This window comes from Pelophylax lessonae (genome assembly GCF_965119305.1).
Source record: "Pelophylax lessonae genome assembly, chromosome: 4".
Classification (NCBI taxonomy): domain Eukaryota; kingdom Metazoa; phylum Chordata; class Amphibia; order Anura; family Ranidae; genus Pelophylax; species Pelophylax lessonae.
Genome location: NC_138771.1, coordinates 480,736,704 through 480,761,359, shown reverse-complemented (window position 1 = coordinate 480,761,359; position 24,656 = coordinate 480,736,704). Strand labels below are relative to the sequence as shown.

Below are 24,656 nucleotides of genomic sequence, written 5' to 3'. Positions count from 1 at the left end.
CCTATCCAGGTGTTCTCGGTATACACCTGTCTCACCTTGCCTCTGTCTCCTGGATACACAGGACTCTTGCATCAGAAAGACAGAAATACAATGGAAAACAATTACTGCCCATTAAAGAAAAAAAAAGAAAAAAGTGCCAAAGGAAATAAATAGAATTAAGACGTAGGTTGTTGCCATGACGAAAAAAAAACTTTGGGATTTCCCTCCCTTGGCCATTGTGCCATTGACATTTCAAGGTTATCAGTCTGCAGGAAGATGAGCCAGAAAGTTTTCACACTCACTCAGAGATTCATGAATGGTACGCGGTAACCACTGAACTGATTCCTTATAAACGCCAATGCGCACTCTGATATCGGAAGGCCGGCCACAGAGGGGATGATCCCTGGATTAAAACTGATATGCAAAAGGTAATTAAGAAAAACATGGGATTCTGTTACTTGTGTATTTAATTGTGTGTGGACAATACCAGAAAGGCAATTCAATTGTATCATATTGTAGCATAAGAGGGGAATCTTTTTGGCAATCATCACCTTTGCAATGCATTGATTTCTTTGCATTGTGCTACAATTAACCACTTGAGCTCTGGAAGATTTGACCTCCTTGGTGGCCAGGGTATTTTTTGCTATTCAGCACCCCGCTGCTTTTTTAAAATCTTTTTATTGTTTTAGACAAGACAGCAACATAGCAAACACTGAGCATATAGTACAGTATTGTGAATTCAAAAAGTTACATTCTGGACACGATAACCAGGAAATTGCATCTGGTAGGTGAAAAGAGAATAACAATGATGACTTACACATTATGTCTCACTCTATTTACCACCACACCATGGACCACAGACAACTGCAATGCAAAAGCTGGCTAGGCAAAATTAACCGATTACCATGAGAGAAGCACCGCTCGAGCTGCATCAGCGAAGTGATGTACATGAAGTGTCTAGGAGCTTGTGAAAATGTTCAAAGCTGTGGAAGGCTCTGCCAACCACCCAGCCCAAACCCTATCATATTTGTGGAGGCATCTCCGGTTGGCATAAGTGTCTTTATAAGGTGGCAAGCTGCTATTAATCAATTGTTTCCAAAATGAGAGCATTGGGGGGGTTGGTTTTTTTCCAATTGAGAGCAATGGCCTTCCTAGCGTATAATAATGAAATAGTTGCCAGCAAACACTCCGCCAGTGTGGGCAGAAAAGGTTCCACCAGTCCCAGCAGACATACGGGCATCCAAGTCTGCAAGGAAGAGGAGACAAAGGAGTTCAAAAAGGTCACTACTTCCTCCCAGAATTTAGCAATGACAGGGCAAAAAAATGTGTGGGAAGTCCCCTGGGATCGCGCCACAACGCCAGCACTGGGTGGGGGGGGGTGGGGGCATGTGGAATTCCTTTTGTGAAGTCTATATGGTGTAAAATAGGCTCGATGTACCAATTTAAATTGAATTAAGTGGTCCCTCAAGGAGACCATGGATCGAAAGGGGAAATCCCACACATCGTCCCAAGCACTCCGCTGCTTTAACTGGCAATTGTACGGTCATGCAATACTGTATACCAATAGAGCTTTCTTTTGATCACCACTGGGTTTTTTTTTTGCGATATAAATGAAGAAAGACCAAAAATTTTGAAAAAAAAAAAAACAATATTTTCTACCTTCTGTTATAAAAGATATCCCATAAAATAAAATGTTGTCCTAAATTTAGACCAAAATGTATTCGGCTACGTGTCTTTGATAATTAAAATCCCAATAAGTGTATATTAATTGGTTTGTGTGAAAGTTATAGAGTCGACAAACTATGGTACATATAAATTTGAAAATCGATCAATCCTGATGTATTGATGACCTATCTAATTTCTTGAGGTTCTAGAATTCTAGGACACATTTCTCCCAAATTACCCCTTTTTTGGAAAGTAGACAGTTTGAGGTATTTAGTAACAGACATGGCACATTTTTTGAAGTTGTAATTTTTAGGCACAATTTTAATACAAACGCTTTTATTGAGAAATGAAAAGCAATACAGCGAAAACCTGCAATCAGCATACAATCCATACATAAAAATTACAATGTGGTTGGTACAGACATTTGAATACCATTTGATCCAATATACTACAATTCACACATTATGTGTAAACTCAGTCTTGGGTTATCAAAGCATTACCATGCTGTTGGCATGTAGCTTGAGTCCATCTGCTCCTGAGTATAGATAAGGTATCTATACAAATCTCAGGTATTTCTTAGGTAACAAGGTATTGCAAATGGGACAAAAAAAAGGTAAAAGAAAAGAAAAACCAAATATAAACCAGAAGGGTTTTTCTTAAAGAAAAAAAAACCTAACAACCAACTGTGAGTATCCATGAAAAATAATAAGTAGTCAGCCGGAACTGTAATATGAGTCACCAAGTAAAATATACTAAGGACAATATCTGTCTCCCAGGCAGCCACCGCAAGAGGTCCAGCTTGCCCACTTGCGATCAAGGATATGTAAGGTGTTGAAGATGGTATGATGTACACACTCCATTAGTTTTATGGTTTCCATTCTTTGGAGCACCTGGTCCCAGGGTGAGCACCAGTTAAGGGCAATGGCCCATAAAATAGCCCAAAAAAGTGTATGGGTTAATTTTTGGGTTGGTGCTGGAACCTCAGGTAATGGTGCAAAAAGTAGGCACATTGGTAAGGTCAAGGTGATAAGAGACCCCGTCATTTGAGCAACCCTAGAGGCTGCCTGCCTCCAAACCAGTTTAAGGCTTTGGCAACTCCAGAATATATGGAGAAATGTGCCTATCGTTTGGAGGTATGAGAATGAGCAAAACTGACTCATGGGAAAGGGCGTCAAGTGTGGTTAGAGAATTTGATTCCAACCAGAGAAAGTTATTAGGGAAGGTTAAGGCTGGGGCAAATCTCTTATCTCCCATGAAAGAGGACAAGGGAGGTCTAGGGGATCTTAGATTATATTTGTGATGGTATAAAGACCATAGATTTAGTGTTTGGAATACTATACTATTCGGAGAACCAACCTCTCTGGGCTTTATCGTAAGGTATAAGAGGCCTGGAAGGTAAAATGGGCGAGTCGAGATACCTTCAAACTGCAGCCAAGGGATCTGTGATGGGGAGGCATGCCATTGGGCAGTTTGGGCTAATCTAGCTGCCAGGTAATAAAGCCATATATTAGGCACCCCCAGACCGCCCTGAGATAACGGTCTATGGGTCAGTAGTTTACCAAATCTTGGTTTCTTCCCTCCTCACATTAATTTATTTATGGCTCGTTGGATTATTACATTTGTACATAGCAACCCAAAACCGAAATTGTAATATATTGCAAATCACCCATCCTTAGATGTGGTAACTGCATTCGTTTTGTTCTTTTTTTCCCTTCTGTTTTCACCTGGTCAGTAACACATCTCCTGTATTAGACTGCTTTCAATCTGGTTAAAGGAGAACAGGGGGGACATTTGGACAGCAGCATTGTCAGTCTTGGTAGAGGGAAGTGTTAGATGTACAAGCAGATTTCGATACACTAACTCCAACTTATACTGTGGTTACACGAGCAGTTACAGTAACAGGTTTTTTTTGCCTTTTGGAATAAAGATTTTATATAAATAAATAAAAACTGATCAAAGTAAGCACCCCTGTCATTCGTAAATGGTTTGCCTCAACACTCTAACAATACATTTGCAGGAGAGCTTGTTCTGTTGAAAAACAACAGGCTTACTGGCTGGATCATCAGGTGAAAAGAAAAGGATAAAAGAAAGCCTAAATAAGGACACTAATACAGCCATCACATCTAAGAATTTGAAAGCTGCAATATAATACATTTTTGATTTTGGGCTTAATACCACTTTAACTCTGTGATGTTTTATTGCTCACTGATTTACACTAATATCAATTTTGATGCATCGCTGTTCATTGAAAACATGTGCATTTAATAATCTAAGTTTGACCCCGTCATTCACAGGGAGTATGCATTTTCCTAGTAACTCCCCCCTATAGTTGAAATACATGTACTGGAACTGTTATGTCTGCCAAAATATTTTTGGTCTGCTGCGGCCAGTCCTGTGATTCAGAGAATTCTGCAAAGAACTGTGACTTCCACAGTAGTATCTTGGTCAAGAATATATCCCCAACCTGCCAACTGGGCAATGGAGGAGCAGAAGGCAAATTTTCAAGTCATAATTCTTCTTCCTCCTGTCAGCATGTTCACTTGAAACACATGTGCATGTGGCAGAGCCTAATTGGCTCATATTGCTGCCTCTCTCTGAGTGCTGCTGTACGGGGCATTGCAAGAAGCTGAAATATTGCCAAACTCCAGTACACTTGTTGCATTTAAAAGTATAATGTTTTCTTTTTTTTCTGTAAAGTAATTACTTTCAAGTGGCTGTAAATTCTTACATATGCCCAGTGACGTTGCTGGCCTCAGGTTATACACAGAGATTAAATAAATACTCGTACATAATTTGTACCCATTTATCTGCATCTTCTCTTCTCTTAAACGATTCAAAGTCCAAAATTTAGAAAAAATCTGGTCTGAGCTGTCAGAAAACAGGGGGGAGGAGGCAGCTGACAGTTAACACTGCAGAACCCAATGAGGAGAGCCCTGAGAGATGACTCCCCCCCCCCCTTCACAAAGCACACAGGAACAGGGCTGAGGCTATCAATTATAGGCTGTGTGCTGGCACACTTGTATAAAGTACTCGAAACCCATACTTGAGTAAAAGTACAAGTGCTCGATCAAAAAGTGACTTGAGTAGAAGTGGAAGTGCTCAATAAAAAAGTGACTTGAGTAGAAGTGGAAGTGCTCGATCAAAAAGTGACTTGAGTAGAAGTACTAAAAAATTCAACATTTTTTGTACTTAAGTATTGCAAGTAGTTTTTTTTTTAAATTTTGCTACTCAAGTACTGAAAGTAAAAGTACCAGTAGTTTTGAAAAAAAAATTGCTACTCAAGTACTGATCGTAAAAGTACAAGTACTGTGTTATGTAGTTATTAAAGAAAGAAGTCAAAAGTTTGAACATTATATTGTTTTTTTATTATTTCAAATGCAGCTTTTATTTATACATACAGTAGCATTTATTTTCGTATGCGCTGATAATACACATGTTTTGAGCTTCATGAAACCTGCCATTTTTAAATTTGTAACGAGTAACTATGCAGCACAAAAAAAAAAATATTGGAGTAGAAGTATTGAAATCATTGAAAAAATGTAGTGAAGTAAAAGTGGAAGTAGGAGAAAAACATTCTACTCTAGGAATGTACAGATACCGCCTTAGTACAGATATCGCCTAGTGAAGTAGTTCTACTTAGTTACTATACATCTCTGTGTGCTGGACAGCCCTCCCTTGTCACCTTTTTTCTCTTGGTGTCAGAAGAAACTTGTCAGAAGGGACTGTGACTCATGCAGATAGCAGAGAAATGAGATAGAAGACAGAAATGACACTTAGTGCTCTGGGTTGAGACAAGTACACACTATAGAGGGATATGCTTTTTTTATATTTCATGTCTGAGGTTTACAACCACTTTAAATGGTATTAAACTCAAAACCAAAGATGTGATATATTGCAGCTCCCCAATCATTAGATGTGGTGGCTGCATTAGTTTCCTTTTTTCAGCTTTTTCCCCAGGTTTTCACCTGGTGATCTGGCCAGTAACACACCTCCTGTATTAGAATGCCCCCCCACTGGAGGAAGGAGCACAAGGGGCACTTTTGAAAAGCCGCATTGTCTTAGGTGTTACATGTGGTAGCAGATTCAAATTCACTAACAAATTGAAGCTGAACTCCAGCTAACACTTTATAAGCAGTTACAGAAGACGGATTTGTTCCTTTTGGGATAAAGGGTATACATAATAACAAAAAAAAAAAAAAAATCATTGTAAGCACCCCTGCTAGGGTAGTATGGTTTGTCTGATCTTTGTAACTGATATGTTCTGCTGAAGAGCGTGTTCTTTTGAAAAACAACAGACTTACTGGCTGGATCACCAGATGAAAATAGAACAAGACATTTTTAAAAATAAAATGTATGCAGCCATCAGATCTATGAATTGGTAGGTTGAAATATAATAAATGTTTGCTTTTGGGTTTAATACGGCTTCACTGGTGATTTTATTTGCCTGGCGTTCAACATAAAATTTGGTTTTATGAGTTACTGGCTTTTGTATATTAAAATTACTTCCTATACCACTGTATTCAATATGTTGATTTGACTTACATGTTTCTTATACATACCGTACACTCACAGTTTAGCATTATGCGGCTAGAATAATAGAAAGGTTTTTGGTTAGTTAAATCTGAGGTCTGAAAATGCAATTGTTTGGAAGAGGAGTGTGAGACAGGGAGGGATTAGAAGGATACTGATCCGGAAATTAAATGTTGCATCATGTACCTACAGAGACCACAGAGCTAATCCAAGCTGTGAGTACACTGCAGTGTTGACACATAGAAAGTGTTTATGAAAGGGATACTACAAGCTACTGTTAAAAACACAAATAGAAAAGACAGAGCGCACCGGCTCCTAGTGCAACACCGTTTATTGTTTAGAATTAAAAGATAACAAAGTAGCACTAAACACTCACATTGTGTTCAGAGAACAAGTGCGTCTATGTGAAACTGTAGTGCCTCTCCCATGCTTAGGGCTCCAGGCTGGATCCAGGGTAAGCTGACAGCCAAAGTTCTCAGTGAATGCCGCCTGCACACAACAAGGATCCTCCGATCACCAGGAGACTCAATCCAGATACACATCCAAGGGATCCTCGAGCAGTGCCAGCTGGTATCTGACGCTAAGGTTGCTATGAGTCATAGCCGTAGCAACCTTAGCGTCAGATACCAGCTGGCACTGCTCAAGGCTCCAGAGCTTAGTAAATGAGCAGAAGCTTTGCTGACTTCCATCATCCAATCCTGTGTAAGCGAAAATGCTGTTTTTTTTTGTTTTTTTTAATTTCCCTGCGTGCAATTGGGTGCTCTCTGCAAAGTGAACCTCATTTACTAAGCTCTGGAGCAAGTGCTCTTGCAGAGTGCAATTGCACTTTGCAAAGTGCACAGTCTATTTGTCTTTAGCACTTCTTGCTAACAATGTGTTCCTACTACTGACACCAACCCAGGGGCATTTTTCTCCTTCCACTGACTACTGGCAATGTTTCACACTGGCCACCGACAATGGGGCATTGCTTCACACTGGCCACCAACAAATGGGTATTGCTTCACAATGACCACTGACAATGGGGTATTGCTTCACACTGGCCACCCACAAATGGGTATTGCTTCACAATGACCACCAACAATGGGGCATTGCTTCACACTGGCCACCAACAAATGGGTATTGCTTCACAATGACCACCGACAATGGGGCATTGCTTCACACTGGCCACCAACAAATGAGTATTGCTTCACAATGACCACCAACAATGAGGCATTGCTTCACACTGGCCACCAACAAATAGGTATTGCTTCACAATGACTACCGACAATGGGGCATTGCTTCACACTGGCCACCAACAAATGGGTATTGCTTCACAATGACCACCAACAATGGGGCATTGCTTCACACTGGCCACCAACAAATGGGTATTGCTTCACAATGACCACCGACAATGGGGCATTGCTTCACACTGGCCACCAACAAATGAGTATTGCTTCACAATGACCACCAACAATGAGGCATTGCTTCACACTGGCCACCAACAAATAGGTATTGCTTCACAATGACTACCGACAATGGGGCATTGCTTCACACTGGCCACCAACAATTGGGTATTGCTTCACAATGACCACCGACAATGGGGCATTGCTTCACACTGACTACTGACAATGGGGAATTCCCCAAGCACCACCCCCCCGCCCCCGCCCCCCGCCAATGTCCACCAACTCAGGGTTTTTTTTTTTTTACCTCTCAGTGACCACCAACACTGGACCAAATCTTTCTCCCACAGATAGTTGGCAATTTTTTCCTCTAACTGACCATGGACACTGTTGAACTTTTTTCACCCGACTAACTATGGGGGACTTTTTCCTCCCTCTAACCACTGACGTTGGGTTACTTTTTCCCACTAGCACTGGAGAACCTTTTTCCCCCCCACTGACTACTGGCACTGGAGAATTTCTTCCTCTCACTGATCACCAATGCCACAGCATATCATTCTCTCACAGACACTGGAGATTTTCTTCCACTAGCTGACCATGAACACTGTTACATTTTTTTCCACCAAATGACACTGGATAATTTTTTTTCTCCCAATGATCTTTGACATTGGGCAATTTTTTTACTTCTTTTAACCGCCGCTGTTGGAGCATTTTTTCCCTACTCAAAGACCATCATTGCCAGGGGTATCTTTATTCCCACTGACCAATGATTCCAGAGTATTTTTTCTACAACCTGGTTCATCATGTGCAGCAACATGGACACTTTTGGAATGACATACTTTGCATACAGCAGAATTGGGTAAGCTCCGATTGCTTTTTGGGGAGAGGTGAAATGTTTCCCTGGTTAAGGTTCCCTCCGCTGTATCATGCTGAGTAGACCAACGATAGTAGTGCAGATCTAGTATGCACATTGCAGTAACATCAGCCAGAAAATGCTTAGTTCTAACAAAGACTTGCAGTCATAGTCTATTGTACTGGATACTACAGTATTGTTTTACTGTGTGACACCTTAAATGTCGAGAGGGGGAGGAGTCACTGCATTCTCTTGCATAGTTACATAATTGGTAAGGTTGTATATAGACACCAGTCCACCCAGTTCAATCTGTGTAGGTGTGCATATGTATTATGTCTTTACCAGTTCCCATATCCCTGTATATTGTGTTTGTGAAGATGTCCATCTAAAATATTTTTCAAATTATTGACAGTCCCTGCTGACATCACTGATTGTGGAAGGGATTTCCACATCCTTACCACTCTAACCGTAAAGAACTAAGGTCTAAGGTTAACCACTTCTGGACTGGAAGGATTTGCCCCATGATCACTTTTATTGCTGTCACAAGCAATGTAAACATCCCTTGTGACACCAATATGTAGTGACAGGTACACTTTATGGAGGGATCGAGGGTCCCTAGACCCCTCCACTACACTTCCATGTATGCAAAACGCCGAAAACGGCGTTTTTGCATATAGCCGTTTTTTAAATTTGCTGCCTTTTGCAGCACAGTAACCCGGAAGTGACGTCATGGACGCCGCCTCCGGGTTACGTCATCGGAGACCCGATCAATGCCATTTCCGGCATTCATCGGGACTCCATCCAGCCGGCGGACGTGCCGGCTGGGTGCTCGGGGCTCCCGGTGGGACGGGAGCCCCGAGCAAAGCCACGGAAGGCGGCGGGAGGGGGGGGGGACGTCCCCTCCTGCTCACCCGGGTAACGATCGAGCGGCTCCCGCATGGGTCGTTACCGACGAAAAGCCGACCGTCGGCTTCAAACCACGGTACCGGGATGATGCCTCTAGCTAGAGGCATCATCCCGGTATAACCCCGCAAAGTCTGCTGACGTACGGGTACGTCAGTATGCGGTAAGTGGTTAATGACCAGGCCATATTTTGCGATTTGGCACTGCGTTATTTTAACGGACAATTGCGTGGTCGTGCGATGCTGTCCTTTTTTCCCCATAAATAGAGCTTTCTTTTGGTGGTATTTTATCACCTGTGTGATTTTTATTTTTTGCGCTATAAACAAAAAAATAGCGACAATTCTGAAAAAAAAATAATAATAATTTACATTCTGCTATATAACATTCCCAAAAAAAAATAAAATAAAAATCCAAATTTTTTTAACATTTTAGGTCAATTTGTTTTCTGCTACATATTTTTGGTAAAAAAAATCGCAATAAGTGTATTGTGATTGGTTTGTGCAAAAGTTATTGCGTCTACTAACTACGGGAAAGATTTATGTCATTTTTATTGTTTTTTTTTTTTTTCCACTAGTAATGGCAGCGATCTGCAATTTTTAGTGGGAATACGACATTGCGGCAAACAGATCAGACCCCTAATTGACATTTTTAACACTTTTGGGGGGACCAGTGACATTACATTAAAAATATGCACTGTTACTGTAATAATGACACTGGCAGGAAAGGGGGTTACCACAGTGGGTGATCAAGGGGTTAAATGTGAGCCTAGGTGCGTGTTTCTATCTGTATGGGGGTTGTGCTTTTGAAATGATCACAGAGACCTGTGATCCTATATAGAAGGATCACAGGCGTTCTGTGATCATTCCAGAGAGAAGGACGGTCAACTGTGTTTACAACAGCTGACCATTCATCTCTCTCAGCAGGGAACGATCGCGGGTACCCGGCTGAGGGGGGGCGGGAGCGCGACGCCGGCAGCGCGCGCTTGCCCCCTAGCTGCAGGCGCCCGTCCGACGTACAGCTATGTCTGTTCGCGCAGGAGGGGCTGCCTGCCGCAGTAAATCTGCGGCGGGCAGTCCTTAAGTGGTTAAACCACTTCTTATTCAGCTTCATTGAGCTGCCACGTATCTTCTTAAGCCACCTAAGACTGAATAATTTTCTCCCTATGCTAGAATCACCATGTGCAGTATTTGTATTTTGCCACCATGTCTCCTCTCAAACGTCTCTTCTCCAAGGAAAATAGGTTTAATTTGCGTAGCTGTTCCTCATAACTGCAAACCAAATGCCCCCCTATCCCCTATTAGCTTTGTTCTCCTTCTGTGGACTCTCTCCAGTTCCAGAACATCCTTCCTGAGGACTGGTGATCAGAACTGGACGGCATACTGAAGATGTGACCGAACCAGAGTTTTATAAAGCAGTAGAAATATAGTTTTATCTCTTGAGTAGATATCCTTTTTGATGCATGCTAATTGTCTGCTGGTGTAGCTCACTGCAGCTTGGCACTGCATGCTATTGTTGAGTCTGTCATCTACTAGGACCCCCATATCCTTTTCTATCCTGGATCCCTCAGCGATTCTCCCCCTAGCATGTAACTTGCATTAGCATTTTTAGCCCCAAATGCATTACTTTAAATTTTCCTATATTGAACCTCATTTGCCTTGTTGCCCATCACTCTTTTTTATCGAAATCTTCTTGTAAAGTTTTGAGGTTAGTAACCTGCTTAGCTTTGCATTGTCAGCAAAAACTGAGATTGATGTATTTATACCGACCTCTGTATGTTGTTTATGAACAAGTTAAACATAATTGGTCCCAGGACAGAGCCTTGGAGTACCCCACGTACAACTCCAAACCATTCAGAAGATACGCTATTTATCATGACCCTTTTGGATGCACTGCTGTAACCAGTTTTCTATCCAGGTATATATACTATCGTCAATGCCAAGATACCTCAATTGGTAAATTAAGCATTTATGGGATACTGTGTCAAACACTTTGGCAAAATCCAGATACACTACATCCACAGGCCTTGCTATTTCCAGATCACAGCTCACTTCTGTCAGGAGCATGTAGCGCTCCTGCTCCTTCATAGCTGCTGGTTCCAGCATCCTGGTTTTGGCTATGATGTATTCTCCATCTTTGTCAGTCCACCTGCGACGTGATTGATGCAGCTAGTCTCTGGGTGGAGACCAAACCTGATTTAAGCCAGCCAAGCTTGCAGTCTCATGGTTGTGATTCCCCTGTTTGTGACCTTGGATCGGATATCCACTATTCTCTGAACCCTGCCTGTCTCTTGATTATGGATTGGACCCTGACTACTCTAAACGGTGTCTGCCTTGTGCCTGGACTGTCATTGAACCACTCTGCCTTTCTGCAAACTGTAAGTACCTGTTTGCTTTGCTCAGTTTGCGCCTGCCCCGGGGTGGTGGCCAGGCACTATAGTATTGTGTATAAGACCTGGAGGCAACCAAATACCAGTAGGCTTGCTTGCCTTATGGGAAAGGGGGCTGCTATAGGTGAAGAAAACAGAAGCTAGCTATAGTGTCTGGCCATCTGTGTTAGGGGTAAGCATAACAACTTTATCAGAAAATGTTAACAGGTTGGTCTGGCAAGAACGGTCCTTCATAAATCCATGCTGGTTACTATTAATGATACTATTTTCATCAGCAAACTGTGTGCAAATTTCAAGTATGTCTAAAGCCAACTATTTTATTTTTATTATTTTTTTATCAAGTAGGGAATGGTTATGTAGCTCTAACCCACAAGGGCTGCTGGTAACTGGCTCCCCTATTCCCGCACAGGCAACATGAACTTCCAACTTGCAACCAGACATCAGAAATCAGTCCATGGGCTTGTTTTTGTTGTTTTATTGGGGGAAACAACTTGGATAGGTTATAGGGATTACGGGATGTCCAACTTGACTTGAAGAACAACATATGAAGACAACTTCTTTTCAATGTACAGAAAAATATCCTAGACTGCTCTTCTTGCTAGAAACACCCAGTCTCTTGGATACGTGACACTTACGGCCTAGAGGCTCTCAGCCCCCCTAGAACTAGGGAACCCCTCCTAGGCCACTGACAGCCTCCTCAGCACTCTATCTTCCACCCGACTCCCCTGTTGGCATGGCTTCACCATATTTAAAGGCTTACCCACCCACCCTGCAAGGGCTTCTGCCTAGGGATTGGCCAAGTTCCCTGAAGTATGCAGATCAGCCCTCCTGGCCCCAGCCCATTAGCTTCTAGAAGTTTCTCTAAACATTCAGATCCAAGGGAGGGGGCAGTTTAGCAGAGACCTGTCTCAGTGAGTTAACCATGAGTCTTAATATAAATTTGCCTTAACTAATCTAGTAGCACACTAGGGAATGCTACAGTTACAACCCCTGTCATATTTTATTTTGTCATCTGTATTCCATTGTGGAGAATTCCTTCACTTCCTGTCCTGCTCAAAAAAAAGGAAGTAAGAGAAAATATCTCCAAGTAGGAGAAATCACCTTTTAGACAGTTGTTTTCCACACAAACCTCCCTATTGGCGTCATTCCCCTTTATTCCTGTTCTGGTGACAACAATTTATAATTATCTGACTATACATACACAAACACACTGTGCATTCCTTTCAAAATGAATGTCCATCTATGGAAATATAGAAAGTATTATTTGAACCTTCCCTTTGTTGATGAAAACCTTCCTTTGGGACCCCCTTTATTAGAATTATTGTAAGTGATTCTCATGGGGTCTCCTGAGCCCGAATCCCTGTGTCACCTGTAAACATTATTTCTCCAGTGTCCACATGTCCAGGTACAGCATTAATGCTAGAAAAAGTGAAGTTTAACATCTGGAGAGAGAATTTAGTGCACGATGTGTAAGTAAGGGGAAAACAAAATAAATTGTAAATTATTAAAAAATGTAAGTTGCAACCATATTTCGAGTTGTAGCAATGGGCATTCATTTACGATTCTGTCTGGCCATCAGCTGCTCAGTAAACATATTTAGCTATGAAAGTCTATATCTTGGCCTTTCAAGCATACTCAGTGATTCCAAGGATCAAAAATACTCAGAAAGAAAAAGCAATGTAATTTCCTGTAAATTTTAGCAGACATGACACAGACACTAATATCTGTAAATGGTATTTCTTATCCCTTGTGTCTCTCTAAGCCACTGTTTATGATTTTATCAGATTTTCCCTGTTAGAACATTGTGTACTTTCAACCCAAGTCAAGAAATGTTTAGTTCAGGAATTAGCTCACTTTTTAGCCCTATGCATGAGATTAGGAAAAAATTTAGAGAGTGAGACTCCTGTGACCACCCTCTGTGTAATCATTAGGATATGGAAATATTACAGAGACCAACTGCAACACCACCGACTGGGGAAATCTGGCATCACTGCATAATTAGAAAAGGAAGCATTTCTCGATAGGAATCGTATTTCTAAAGTGAGATTTCATCCAGTTACGTACTTGAGACAGCATTAGGCACCTCCCCCACAGTAAGAAAACACCAGCTAGGCACACAGTTAACCCTTTGATTGCCCCTGATGTTAACCCCTTCTCAACCAGTGTCAGTAGTACAGTGACAGTGCATATTTTTTAGCACTGATCACAGTATTATTGTCACTGGTCACCAAAAAAGTGTCAGTTTTTGTCCACGATTTATCTGCCACAGAGTTCAATCACTGAGTTCTCATTACTATACAGCTTTTTGATAAAGAAATCAATAAAAGAAAAAAAACACAAGATTTTTCATGAATTGATTTTTTTCATAAATGAGCTTTATAGTAGGGATAGACTGATATGGTTTTTTTCAGGGCCGATACCGATATTTTGGTTACAATGTATCGGTTTCGGCCGATATGGGCAGATATTTTGTACATTTAAAGTTTTGAAAAATAAAGCTAATTTTTGACACAAATCTGGTACCGAACATGTTAATTTTTGTTTAATTCTTAATGGCTGTCTGTCTGACCCCCTGTGGTGAGTGGTTGGCACCCTCTGGTGGGTGGTTGGCTGTCTGGCACCCTGTGGTGGGTGGCTGGCTGTCTGGCATCCTGTGTTGAGTGGCTGGCTTGATGGCACCCTGTGGTGGGGGGCTGGCTGGCTGGCACCCTGTGGTGGGTGGGTGGCTGGCTGGTACAGGGCCTGTGGGCGGCTGGCTGGTACAGTGTCTGTGGCTGGCTGGTCCAGGGCCTGTGGGTGGCTGACTGTCTGGCACCCTGTCTGTGGGTGGCTTGCTGTCTAGCACCCTGTGGTGGGTGGCTGGCTGGCACCCTGTGGTGGGTGGCTGGCTGGCTGGCACCCTGTGGTGGGTGGCTGTTACAGAGGGTGTGGGTGGGTGGCTGGCTGGTACAGTGCCTGTGGCTGGCAGGTACATGGCCTGTGGGTGGCTGGCTGGCATAGGGCCTGTGGGTGGCTGACTGGCTTGCTGGTACCGTGCCTGTGGCTAGCTGGTACAGGGCCTGTGGATGTGGGTGGCACCGGGCTGCTGTGGGTGGGTGTATGGCTGTGATTCACTCCCGTGAGACTAGACCCAACTCCAGACGAGGCTGTCCAAGGCGAGGGAGGCAGCCTAAGATGGCAGAATGACATCACAAAAATATCGGCAATATCGGCAAAGTTTCGGTCCCCGATATATCGGCCTTTGCCGATAATCGGTCTATCCCTACTTTATAGTAAATGCTGTTCTAAAAAAAAAAAGCTGTTCGAAAAAAAAAAAAATGGAGGTCGCCATTGCTGACTTCTCATTGTGAATATGCAAGTTGACTGGCTGTCATCCTGAGTTTTAATATCCCAAATTACTAACCCAGAACAGAACTGATATGCAACTTTGCTCTGGTCTTCCCAAAGTTGTAAAGGGTAAATTTAATAGCCAGACAGCTAGGTTTTTTTTTTTAAAAAAAGGAGGTCAGCTATGCCAACTTTCATATTTCTCTTAGAAAAGGTTTACTTCAGCAAAATAAACTACTGGGTACTGTTACAAAACGTTGTTGTGTGTACTCAAGAGCTTGGAGTCAACATGTGGTCAGCCAACTCTTGGACCTCAGAAGGTCCTTCTGTTGTGCTCTAGAGTCATCCTAATGCAAAGTAATTAACGTGGAACTTCACTCTCCCAATAAACATTGATTATTTTTAATCCTCGTGCTGCTGGCATTAGTAAATACATAGGAAAGTATATTATATTTACTTGTTTTAATTTTATGTTTACATTTTCTTCAGTTACTTTCTGGTTTCCATGCCTAGGCAAATGATGTCATTCATCCCAGGAGTCTTCAGGAGGGGAGGAGAGGAGGAGGGGATTTCTCAGCTAAGCACACACACAGCTTGCATACTTGAGATAAGGGCAGATGGTTTTCAGGAAGTAAATGTTACATGAATCATTTGTCCTTAATTAAGATGGCCATGGCCAGGGTAGTTTTTCAAAGAGATTTTGCCCCAAAATAAAATATGGAGACATGGATGGATGAGGAGGCTTGCTTTGAATATTCAGATGATGTCATACATCCCAGGAGTCTTCAGGAGGGGAGAAGAGGAAGAGGGGTTTTCTCACCCAAGTACACAGAGCATGCATACTTGAGATAAGGGCAGGTGGATTCCAGGAAGTAAATGCTACAGGAATCATTCGCCCTTCCTTAAGATGGCCATCCTTATCTTAGGGGTAGTTTTCAAAGAGCTTTCTCACCAAAATAAAGCATGGGGACATGGATGGATGGTGGAGCTTGCTTTAAATATTAAAAATGAAGTAAATAGAGTTTTTGGTTTGTGGTGTTTGGATGCAGTGAAGATCTGCTTTAATGCTGTATATAGGGGCAAATATATACCTTTCCTAAGTAACTGCATAGTTATAATAATTTAGGAGTGGATGTTCAAATGCTTCCATTAGCCCATGACTAAAAGCAATACAGCAATATGTAACAGGAAGGTATGTGTGTGTCGGGGGGGGGGGGGGGAGGAGGGCTGGGGGGCGCCAGTGGTTAAACTGTGGTCCTAGCATATCTCATACAAAAACCTCTGATTGTCCTGTTTAGTCTTTGGTTTGTAATGAACTTGGATTTTAGTCCTGACATTGTAATAATCAACGAATGCTGCAACAGCACAAAACAGAGGGGAAGAAAAAAAAAACAGTTTGTTTTGCACATATTAAATTGCAAACAGCTAAATATGAATAGGTAAAGAGGGGTCAGAGTTGGTTCCCCTGACCTCACAGGTCTAGGAACATTTGTACCCTTTGCGCCCCCTAAAATGACACCCAACCTAATCAGATTTCTGTTAAAGGTCATGGGCAGCTGGCAAGCTCTATAGATATTTCTATTTTTGGCTTTTTAATGCAATAAAAATTATCATGATGAATACATTGTTTTAGAGGCCAAATGCTCCAAGCAGACGTCTGGGAATGCAAGAATAATTTTCCTCTCACGTATCACACTTTGTTCCTGGGGTCCCTTTGTTTTTAGCTCACAGGGAAAATGTATAAATATAACTGTCCTTACAAGACAGCGATCTGTTTTAACCACTTCTGGACCAGAAGATTTCCCCCCTTAATGACCAGGCCATATTTTGCGATTCAGCACTGCGTTACTTTAACGGTCAATTACGCGGTCATGCCATGCTGTACCCAAATAAAATTGATGTCCTTTTTTTCCACAAATAGAGCTTTCTTTTGGTGGTATTTGATCACCTGTGCGATTTTTATGTTTTGCGCTATAAACAAAAAAAGAGCAACAATTCTGAAAAAAAAAAAAAACCCCAATATTTTTCACATTATGCTATATACAGTAACATTCTCAAAAAAAAAAAAAAAAATGAAAAATCTAAATTTTTTAACATTTTAGGCCAATTTGTTTTCTGCTACATGTTTTTGGTAAAAAAAAAAATCTTAATTAGCGTATTTTGTTTGGATTGCGCAAAAGTTACGCATCTACTAACTATGAGAAAGATTTATGTCATTTTTATTATTTTTTTTTTTTTACTATTTGCGATTTTTAGTGGGACTGTGACATTGCGGCTGACAGATCAGACCCCTAACTGACATTTTTTGACACTTTGGGGGGACCAGCGATCAGTGCTAAAAATATGCACTATTACTGTAATAATGACACTGGCAGGGAAGGGGTTAACATTGTGGGTGATCAAGGGGTTAAATGTAAGCATAGGGGAGTGATTCTATTATGGGGGAATTACTAAAACTGGTGCACACAGGATCTGATGCAGCTGTGCATAGTAACCAATCAGCATTCAGATTTTTATGTCAAAGCTTAACCACTTGCTACCCGCCCACCATCATATGACGGCGCACCAGAACACCCTCTTTTGTACAGTGTCCCAACTTTTTTGGAATTGGGTTTGTATATGTATATATATACATATACAAACCCAATTCCAAAAAAGTTGGGACACTGTAAAAATTGTGAGTAAAAAAGTAATGGACTAATTTACAAATCTCATAAACTTATATTTTATTCACAATATAATATATATATCATATCAATGTTGAAAGTGAGACATTTTGAAATGTCATGCCAAATATTGGCTCATTTTAGATTTTATGAGAGCTACACATTCCAAAAAAAGTTGGGACAGGTAGCAATAAGAGGCCGGAAAAGTTAAATGTACATATAAGGAACAGCTGGAGGACCAATTTGCAACTTATTAGGTCAATTGGCAACATGAGAGTGGCAGTGTCTCTCAGAAGTCAAGATGGGCAGAGGATTACCAATTTCCCCAATGCTGCAGCGAAAAATAGTGGAGCAATATCAGAAAGGAGTTTCTCAGAGAAAAATTGCAAAGAGATTGAAGTTATCATCATCTACAGTACATAATATCATCCAAAGATTCAGAGAATCTGGAACAATCTCTGTGCGTAAGGGTCAAGGCTGGAAAACCAAACTGGATGTCCGTGATCTTCGGGCCCTTAGACGGCACTGCATCACATACAGGAATGCTACTGTAATGGAAATTACAACATGGGCTCAGGAATACTTCCAGAAAACATTGTCGGTGAACACAATCAACCGTGCCATTCGTCGTTGCCGGCTAAAGCTCTATAGGCCAAAAAAGAAGCCATACCTAAACATGATCCAGAAGCGCATGGGTTTTCTCTGGGCCAAGGCTCATTTAAAATGGACTGTGGCAAAGTGGAAAACTGTTCTGTGGTCAGATGAATCAAAATTTGAAGTTCATTTTGGAAAACTGGGACGCCATGTCATCCGGACTAAAGAGGACAAGGACAACCCAAGTTGTTCTCAGCGCTCAGTTCGGAAGCCTGCATCTCTGATGGTATGGGGTTGCATGAGTGCGTGTGGCATGGGCAACTTACACATCTGCAAAGGCACCATCAATGCTGAAAGTTATATCCAAGTTCTAGAACAACATATGCTCCCATCCAGATGTTGTCTCTTTCAGGGAAGACCTTGCATTTTCCAAAATGACAATGCCAGATCACATACTGCATCAATTACAACATCATGGCTGCCTAGAAGAAGGATCCAGGTACTGAAATGGCCAGCCTGCAGTTCAGATCTTTCACCCATAGAAAACATTTGGTGCATCATAAAGAGGAAGATGCGACAAAGAAGACCTAAGACAGTTGAGCAACTAGAAGCCTGTATTAGACAAGAATGGGACAACATTCCTATTCCTAAACTTGAGCAACTTGTCTCCTCAGTCCCAAGATGCCACACAGTGGTAAAAATTTCCCAACTTTTTTGAGATGTGTTGATGCCATGAAATTTAAAATCAACTTATTTTTCCCTTAAAATTATACATTTTCTCAGTTTAAACATTTGATATGTCATCTGTTGTATTCTGAATAAAATATTGAAATTTGAAACTTTCACATCATTGCATTCTGTTTTTATTCACAATTTGTACAGTGTCCCAACTTTTTTGGAATCGTATATAAATATATATTGGACATTTAATTAATTAGTATTTTTAAAAAGTTTTGGCTTTTACTTACTACATATGACATATTAAACCCACAGTAAGAACAGAGAGCCTCTTTAAAATATAGGACAAAATTTCCTTTGAGCAAAAAGCTGATTTAAGACCTTCAAGATAATTATATCAAATTTAATGCTTGATTTATCTAGTATATACACTCTATCACAAGCAATGTAGCATTAAATAAACTTTAAATAACCCAGTGATAAACCCTTTCAGATGTAGAAAATCTTCCCTGGACTTAGCGTTGGACCGCATTTCATCCTGGATGGTTTTGAGGAATTCAAAACACATTAACAGGCTGCAATCATCATCCCAATCTGTAAAACAATGTTATACAAAACACTTAGGTGAAGAATCCTCTTACTGAGCCTTTGGGGCAGAATTTTTCCAAACAAATACCACATTGAAACCTCCTTTGGGGGAGGTTTTAACCATTCCAAGTAATTATCAACTTTTGCAGGCCCTAATGTTTATTTTATGAAGTTAAGTGTCGGAATTGAAGTGCATTAAGCTTCCTCTTCTTCCGATTGTGGATCAGGAATCCAGACAGCCAGGTGGAAGAGAACAGGGTCATACATTCAGCATAATAAAGCAATTACATAAATTAAATGACTTGCACCTGTAAATGCTTAAAAGAAAAGTGGCACGTTGGACCAAGTACTTAGAGACACCTGCAGTAAAACTGAGACAATGGCCTAGCCCTCAGTGGTATGCTACTGTACCTCTACGCAGTATATGTTCCTATACCCATGAAAAAGTGGATGCATAAATAAAAGTCAATGCCCCATATGTTCAGGATCTAAGGGCTCTACAAAGGTATATTGGCACTTTTCCACTGCAAGTACCGGCTAGTACCGGCTCGGCTCTACTCAGCCCTGCTTGGCCCGGTTTGCTTTTCCACTGCGGTACCGCATGGTATAGTGTCGGAACTTCTAAAGTAGTACTAAAGTTAAGTGGGTGGGATAACAACAGGGTGGGTGTGATTCTCTGACCAATCAGTGGCTAGTAGTGACTGCATGCAAAGGATTGTGGGATATGGTACCAGTTTGGTACCTGTTGGAACCACAATCGAGTAGGTACTGTTTTTTCAGAGCCGTACCGTACCGTACCGTTCGGTTCCATGCAGTGGAAAAGCAAACCTATACCGTACCGTACCGAACCGTTCCGACCCTATACCATGCGGTACCGCAGTGGAAAAGCACAAAAGCGTGCCGAGCCGGTACGGTTCTATGCAGTGGAAAAGCGCCTTATATGCAGACTAACACAGGTACTTGTTTGTAACTTAGCCACTTTTAAGGCCAGGTCATATTCATTTTAATTACATCATTTTGAATGACAATACAGTTTACACATAGCAAACCATTACCAGTTTGCATTTCATTATGGGAGCCAATTTTTTTTTCCCGGTTCAGACTTGATCAGCTACTAATAAAAAGAGGCGTGGACCCCACACAGGATAAAAACAAAATCAAGTGTCTCATTTACGTTTTGGCAAATGTTCTGTATATACTGTATATATGTATAGTATATATGTAGCAAAGTGTACACCCCTCACATTTTTGTTAATATTTTATTACTATATCTTTTCATGTGACAACACTGAAGAAATGACACTTTGCTACAATGTAATATAGTGAGTGTACAGCTTGTATAACAGTGTACATTTGCTGTCCCCTCAAAATAACTTACTCAACACACAGCCATTAAAGACTAAACTGCTGGCAACAAAAGTGAGTACACCCTAAGTGAAAATGTCCAGATTGGGCCCAAAGTGTCAATATTTTGTGTGGCCGCCATTATTTTCCAGCACTGCCTTAACCCTCTTGGGCATGGAGTTCACCAGAGCTTCACAAGTTGCCACTGGAGTGCCCTTCCACTCCTCCGTGACGACATCATGGAGCTGGTGGACGTTAGAGACCTTGCGCTCCTCCACCTTCCTTTAAGGATGCCCCACAGATGCGTAATACGATTTAGGTCTGGAGATATGCTTGGCCAGTCCATCACCTTTACCCTCAGCTTCTTTAGCAAGGCAATGGTCATCTTGGAGGTGTGTTTGGGGTCGTTATTATGTTGGAACACTGCCCTGAGGCCCAGTCTCTGAAGGGAAGGGATCATGCTCTGCTTCAGTATATCACAGTACATATTGACATTCATGGTTCCCTCAATGAACTGTAGCTCCCCAGTGCCGGCAGCACTCATGCAGCCCCAGACCATGACACTCCCACCACCATGCTTGGCTGTAGGCAAGACACACTTGTCTTTGTATGCCTCACCTGGTTGCTGCCACACACGCTTGACACCATCTGAACCAAAGTTTATCTTGGTCTCATCAGACCACAGGACATGGCTCCAGTAATCCATGTCCTTAGTCTGCTTGACCTCAGCAAACAGTTTGCGGGCTTTCTTGTGCATCATCCTTTGAAGAGGCTTTCTTCTGGGACGACAGCCATGCAGACCAATTTGATGCAGTGTGTGTAACGTATAGTCTGAGCACTGACCGGCTGAACCCCACACCCCTTCAACCTCTGCAGCAATGCTGGCAGCACTCATACGTCTATTTCCCATAGACAACCTCTGGATTTGACACTGAGCATGTGCACTCAACCTTGGCGAGGCCTGTTCTGAGTGGAACCTGTCCTGTTGAACCGCTGTATAGTCTTGGCCATCATGCTACAGCTCAGTTTCAGGGTCTTGGCAATCTTCTTATAGCCTAGGCCATCTTTTTTTTTTTTCTAGGCCATCTTTATGTAGAGCAACAATTCTTTTTTTCAGATCCTCAGAGAGTTCTTTGCCATGAGGTGCCATGTTGAACTTCCAGTGACCAGTATGAGAGAGAGAGAGGGATAACACCAAATGTAACACACCTGCTCCCCATTCACACCTGAGATCTTGTAACACTAAAGAGTCACATGACACCGGGGAGGGAAAATGGCTAATTGGGTTCAATTTGGACATTTTCACTTAGGGGTGAACTCACTTTTGTTGCCAGTGGGTTAGATATTAATGGCTTGAGTTATTTTGAGGGGACAACAAATTTACACTGTTATACAAGCTGTACACTCTCTACTTTACATTGTAGCAAAGTGTAATTTCTTCAGTGTTGTCACATGAAAAGATATAATAAAATATTTACAAAAATGTGAGGGGTGTACTCACTTTTGTGAGATACTGTATATTGTACATTCACATCAGTCCCTGCCCTCAAGGAGCTTGCAGTCTAAGGTCCCTAACTCACATTCATACATGAACATACTAGGGCCAATTTAGACAAGAGCCAATTAACCTACCAGTATGTCTTTGGAGTGTGAGAGGAAATCTAGAGTAAACCCATGCAGGCACAGGGAGAACATGCAGACTGTAGGCAGGTAATGCCGTCATTGCGATTCAAACCAAGTACCCTAGAGCTGCTAGGCAAAAGTGCTAACCACTTAGCCACTGTGCTGCCTATATATATAAGCATAGTGTCTTAGCAATTCTGCTTTTCGGAAACAACAGTTCTTGGTTCAAATTTTCCCCATAACATGTTCTTGGTGGAGTATGCATGTTCCCCCTGTGTTTGCATGGGTTTCCTTTCACATTCCAAAGAAATGCTGGTAGGTTGATTGGCTTTTGTCTACAATGGCTCTAGTATGGGTTTACAAATTGGCTATGCACATTCTGCATTTCATTCCCAAAGTTTGAGTAACTGGGATGGTTGTGGATAGCCCTGGTGACCTACCCTGTAAAAAATTATATGGAAGAAAGGCGTATTGGTCATGTTACCAGGAAGCTGACTCATAAAATATCCAAGAGTCAGATAAAACTGTATTATGGATAAACAGTGCCTTGCGAAAGTATTCGGCCCGCTTGAACTTCAAACTTTGTTAACAAATAAAAAACTGAAAAATTGGGCGTGCAAAATTATTCAGCCCCTTTACTTTCAGTGCAGCAAACTCTCTCCAAAAGTTTAGTGAGGATCTCTGAATGATCCAATGTTGACCTAAATGACTAATGATGATAAATAGAATCCACCTGTGTGTAATCAAGTCTCCGTATAAATGCACTTGCACTGTGATAGTCTCAGAGGTCCGTTTAAAGCGCAGAGAGCATCATGAAGAACAAGGAACACACCAGGCAGGTCCGAGATACTGTTGTGGAGAAGTTTAAAGCCAGATTTGGATCCAAAATATTTCCCAAGCTTTAAACATCCCAAGGAGCACTGTGCAAGCGATAATATTGAAATGGAAGGAGTATCAGACCACTGCAAATCTACGAAGACCTGGCCGTCCCTCTAAACTTTCAGCTCATACAAGGAGAAGACTGATCAGAGATGCAGCCAAGAGGCCCATGATCACTCTGGATGAACTGCAGAGATCTACAGCTGAGGTGGGAGACTCTGTCCATAGGACAACAATCAGTCGTATACTGCACATATCTGGCCTTTATGGAACAGTGGCAAGAAGAAAGCCATTTCTTAAAGATATCCATAAAAAGTGTTGTTTAAAGTTTGCCACAAGCCACCTGGGAGACACACCAAACATGTGGAAGAAGGTGCTCTGGTCAGATGAAACCAAAATCGAACTTTTTGGCAACAATGCAAAATATTATGTTTGGCATAAAAGCAATACAGCTCATCACCCTGAACATCCCCAGATTTGTGCAGTCGTATACTGCACAAATCTGCACAAATTTATGACCCTTGCCTGTGTCTGTGGTCTGGTTTTGGCCATCTCCCCTCCCATATTCATGTGTCTCAAATCAGATCCTATATTGATCAATTGACAAATGCTTGCCTACTCAATCTCCCTATAAATTTAAAGCGTTCTATCGGGAAGCACAGACAGGGGGCAAGGCACAGACATCATGTCTCATTCTTGAGTGTCTCAGTCACGAGTGTTGCACAGTTTCACCACCGCAGTTTAACTACAGCAGGATAACTAAAGCTGCATGAAGATAGAACAAGAAATCTGGAAAGACTGCAAGCAAACCAGCACTCAACATTTAACTTATTTGAAGTCAGATTCCCACTTTCTTTCTGCAAACATGCTCCTTCTACTCTTCTTCCTCACATCGGTGTCTTCCATCCTCAAAATATCCTTACACTACCCCTCCTCTCCACCCCACAGCATACACATAGCACCCTCACTCCTACCCTCTCCCTACCACTGTACCCATCACCTCCTTCAGTTGCTGAGCTCACATGCTAACCTAAACAGCAGGGCAATTAGACATGTGCACTCATACACATCCCACTCCCATCTTACCTTTCTCACCCTCCTTCTTCTCCTAGCCTCAGGGGATATTTCCCCAAATCCTGGCCCTCCTTTTTCTAACTGCAAACCACATAACCCGCACCCCTCCTCCTCTGACAACAGCTGCAATCCACTCAGTTTAAGTTCTGTCCCCCTGCTTCCTAAAACCAGCCCCCCAATCTCATGTG

The 24,656-nt window shown here is 41.9% G+C and overlaps 1 protein-coding gene across 1 annotated transcript in view; it reads left to right on the top strand.

The window, feature by feature from the left end:
* The first annotated feature begins 292 nt into the window (after positions 1-292).
* Positions 293-24,656, top strand: part of NTF3 (neurotrophin 3) — a 184,916-nt gene continuing 160,552 nt past the window's right edge. The window contains exon 1 of the mRNA XM_082255022.1: positions 293-407. Coding sequence (XP_082111148.1) covers positions 399-407 — 9 coding nt within the window. The 5' untranslated portion in view covers positions 293-398. The remainder of the gene's footprint in view (positions 408-24,656) is intronic.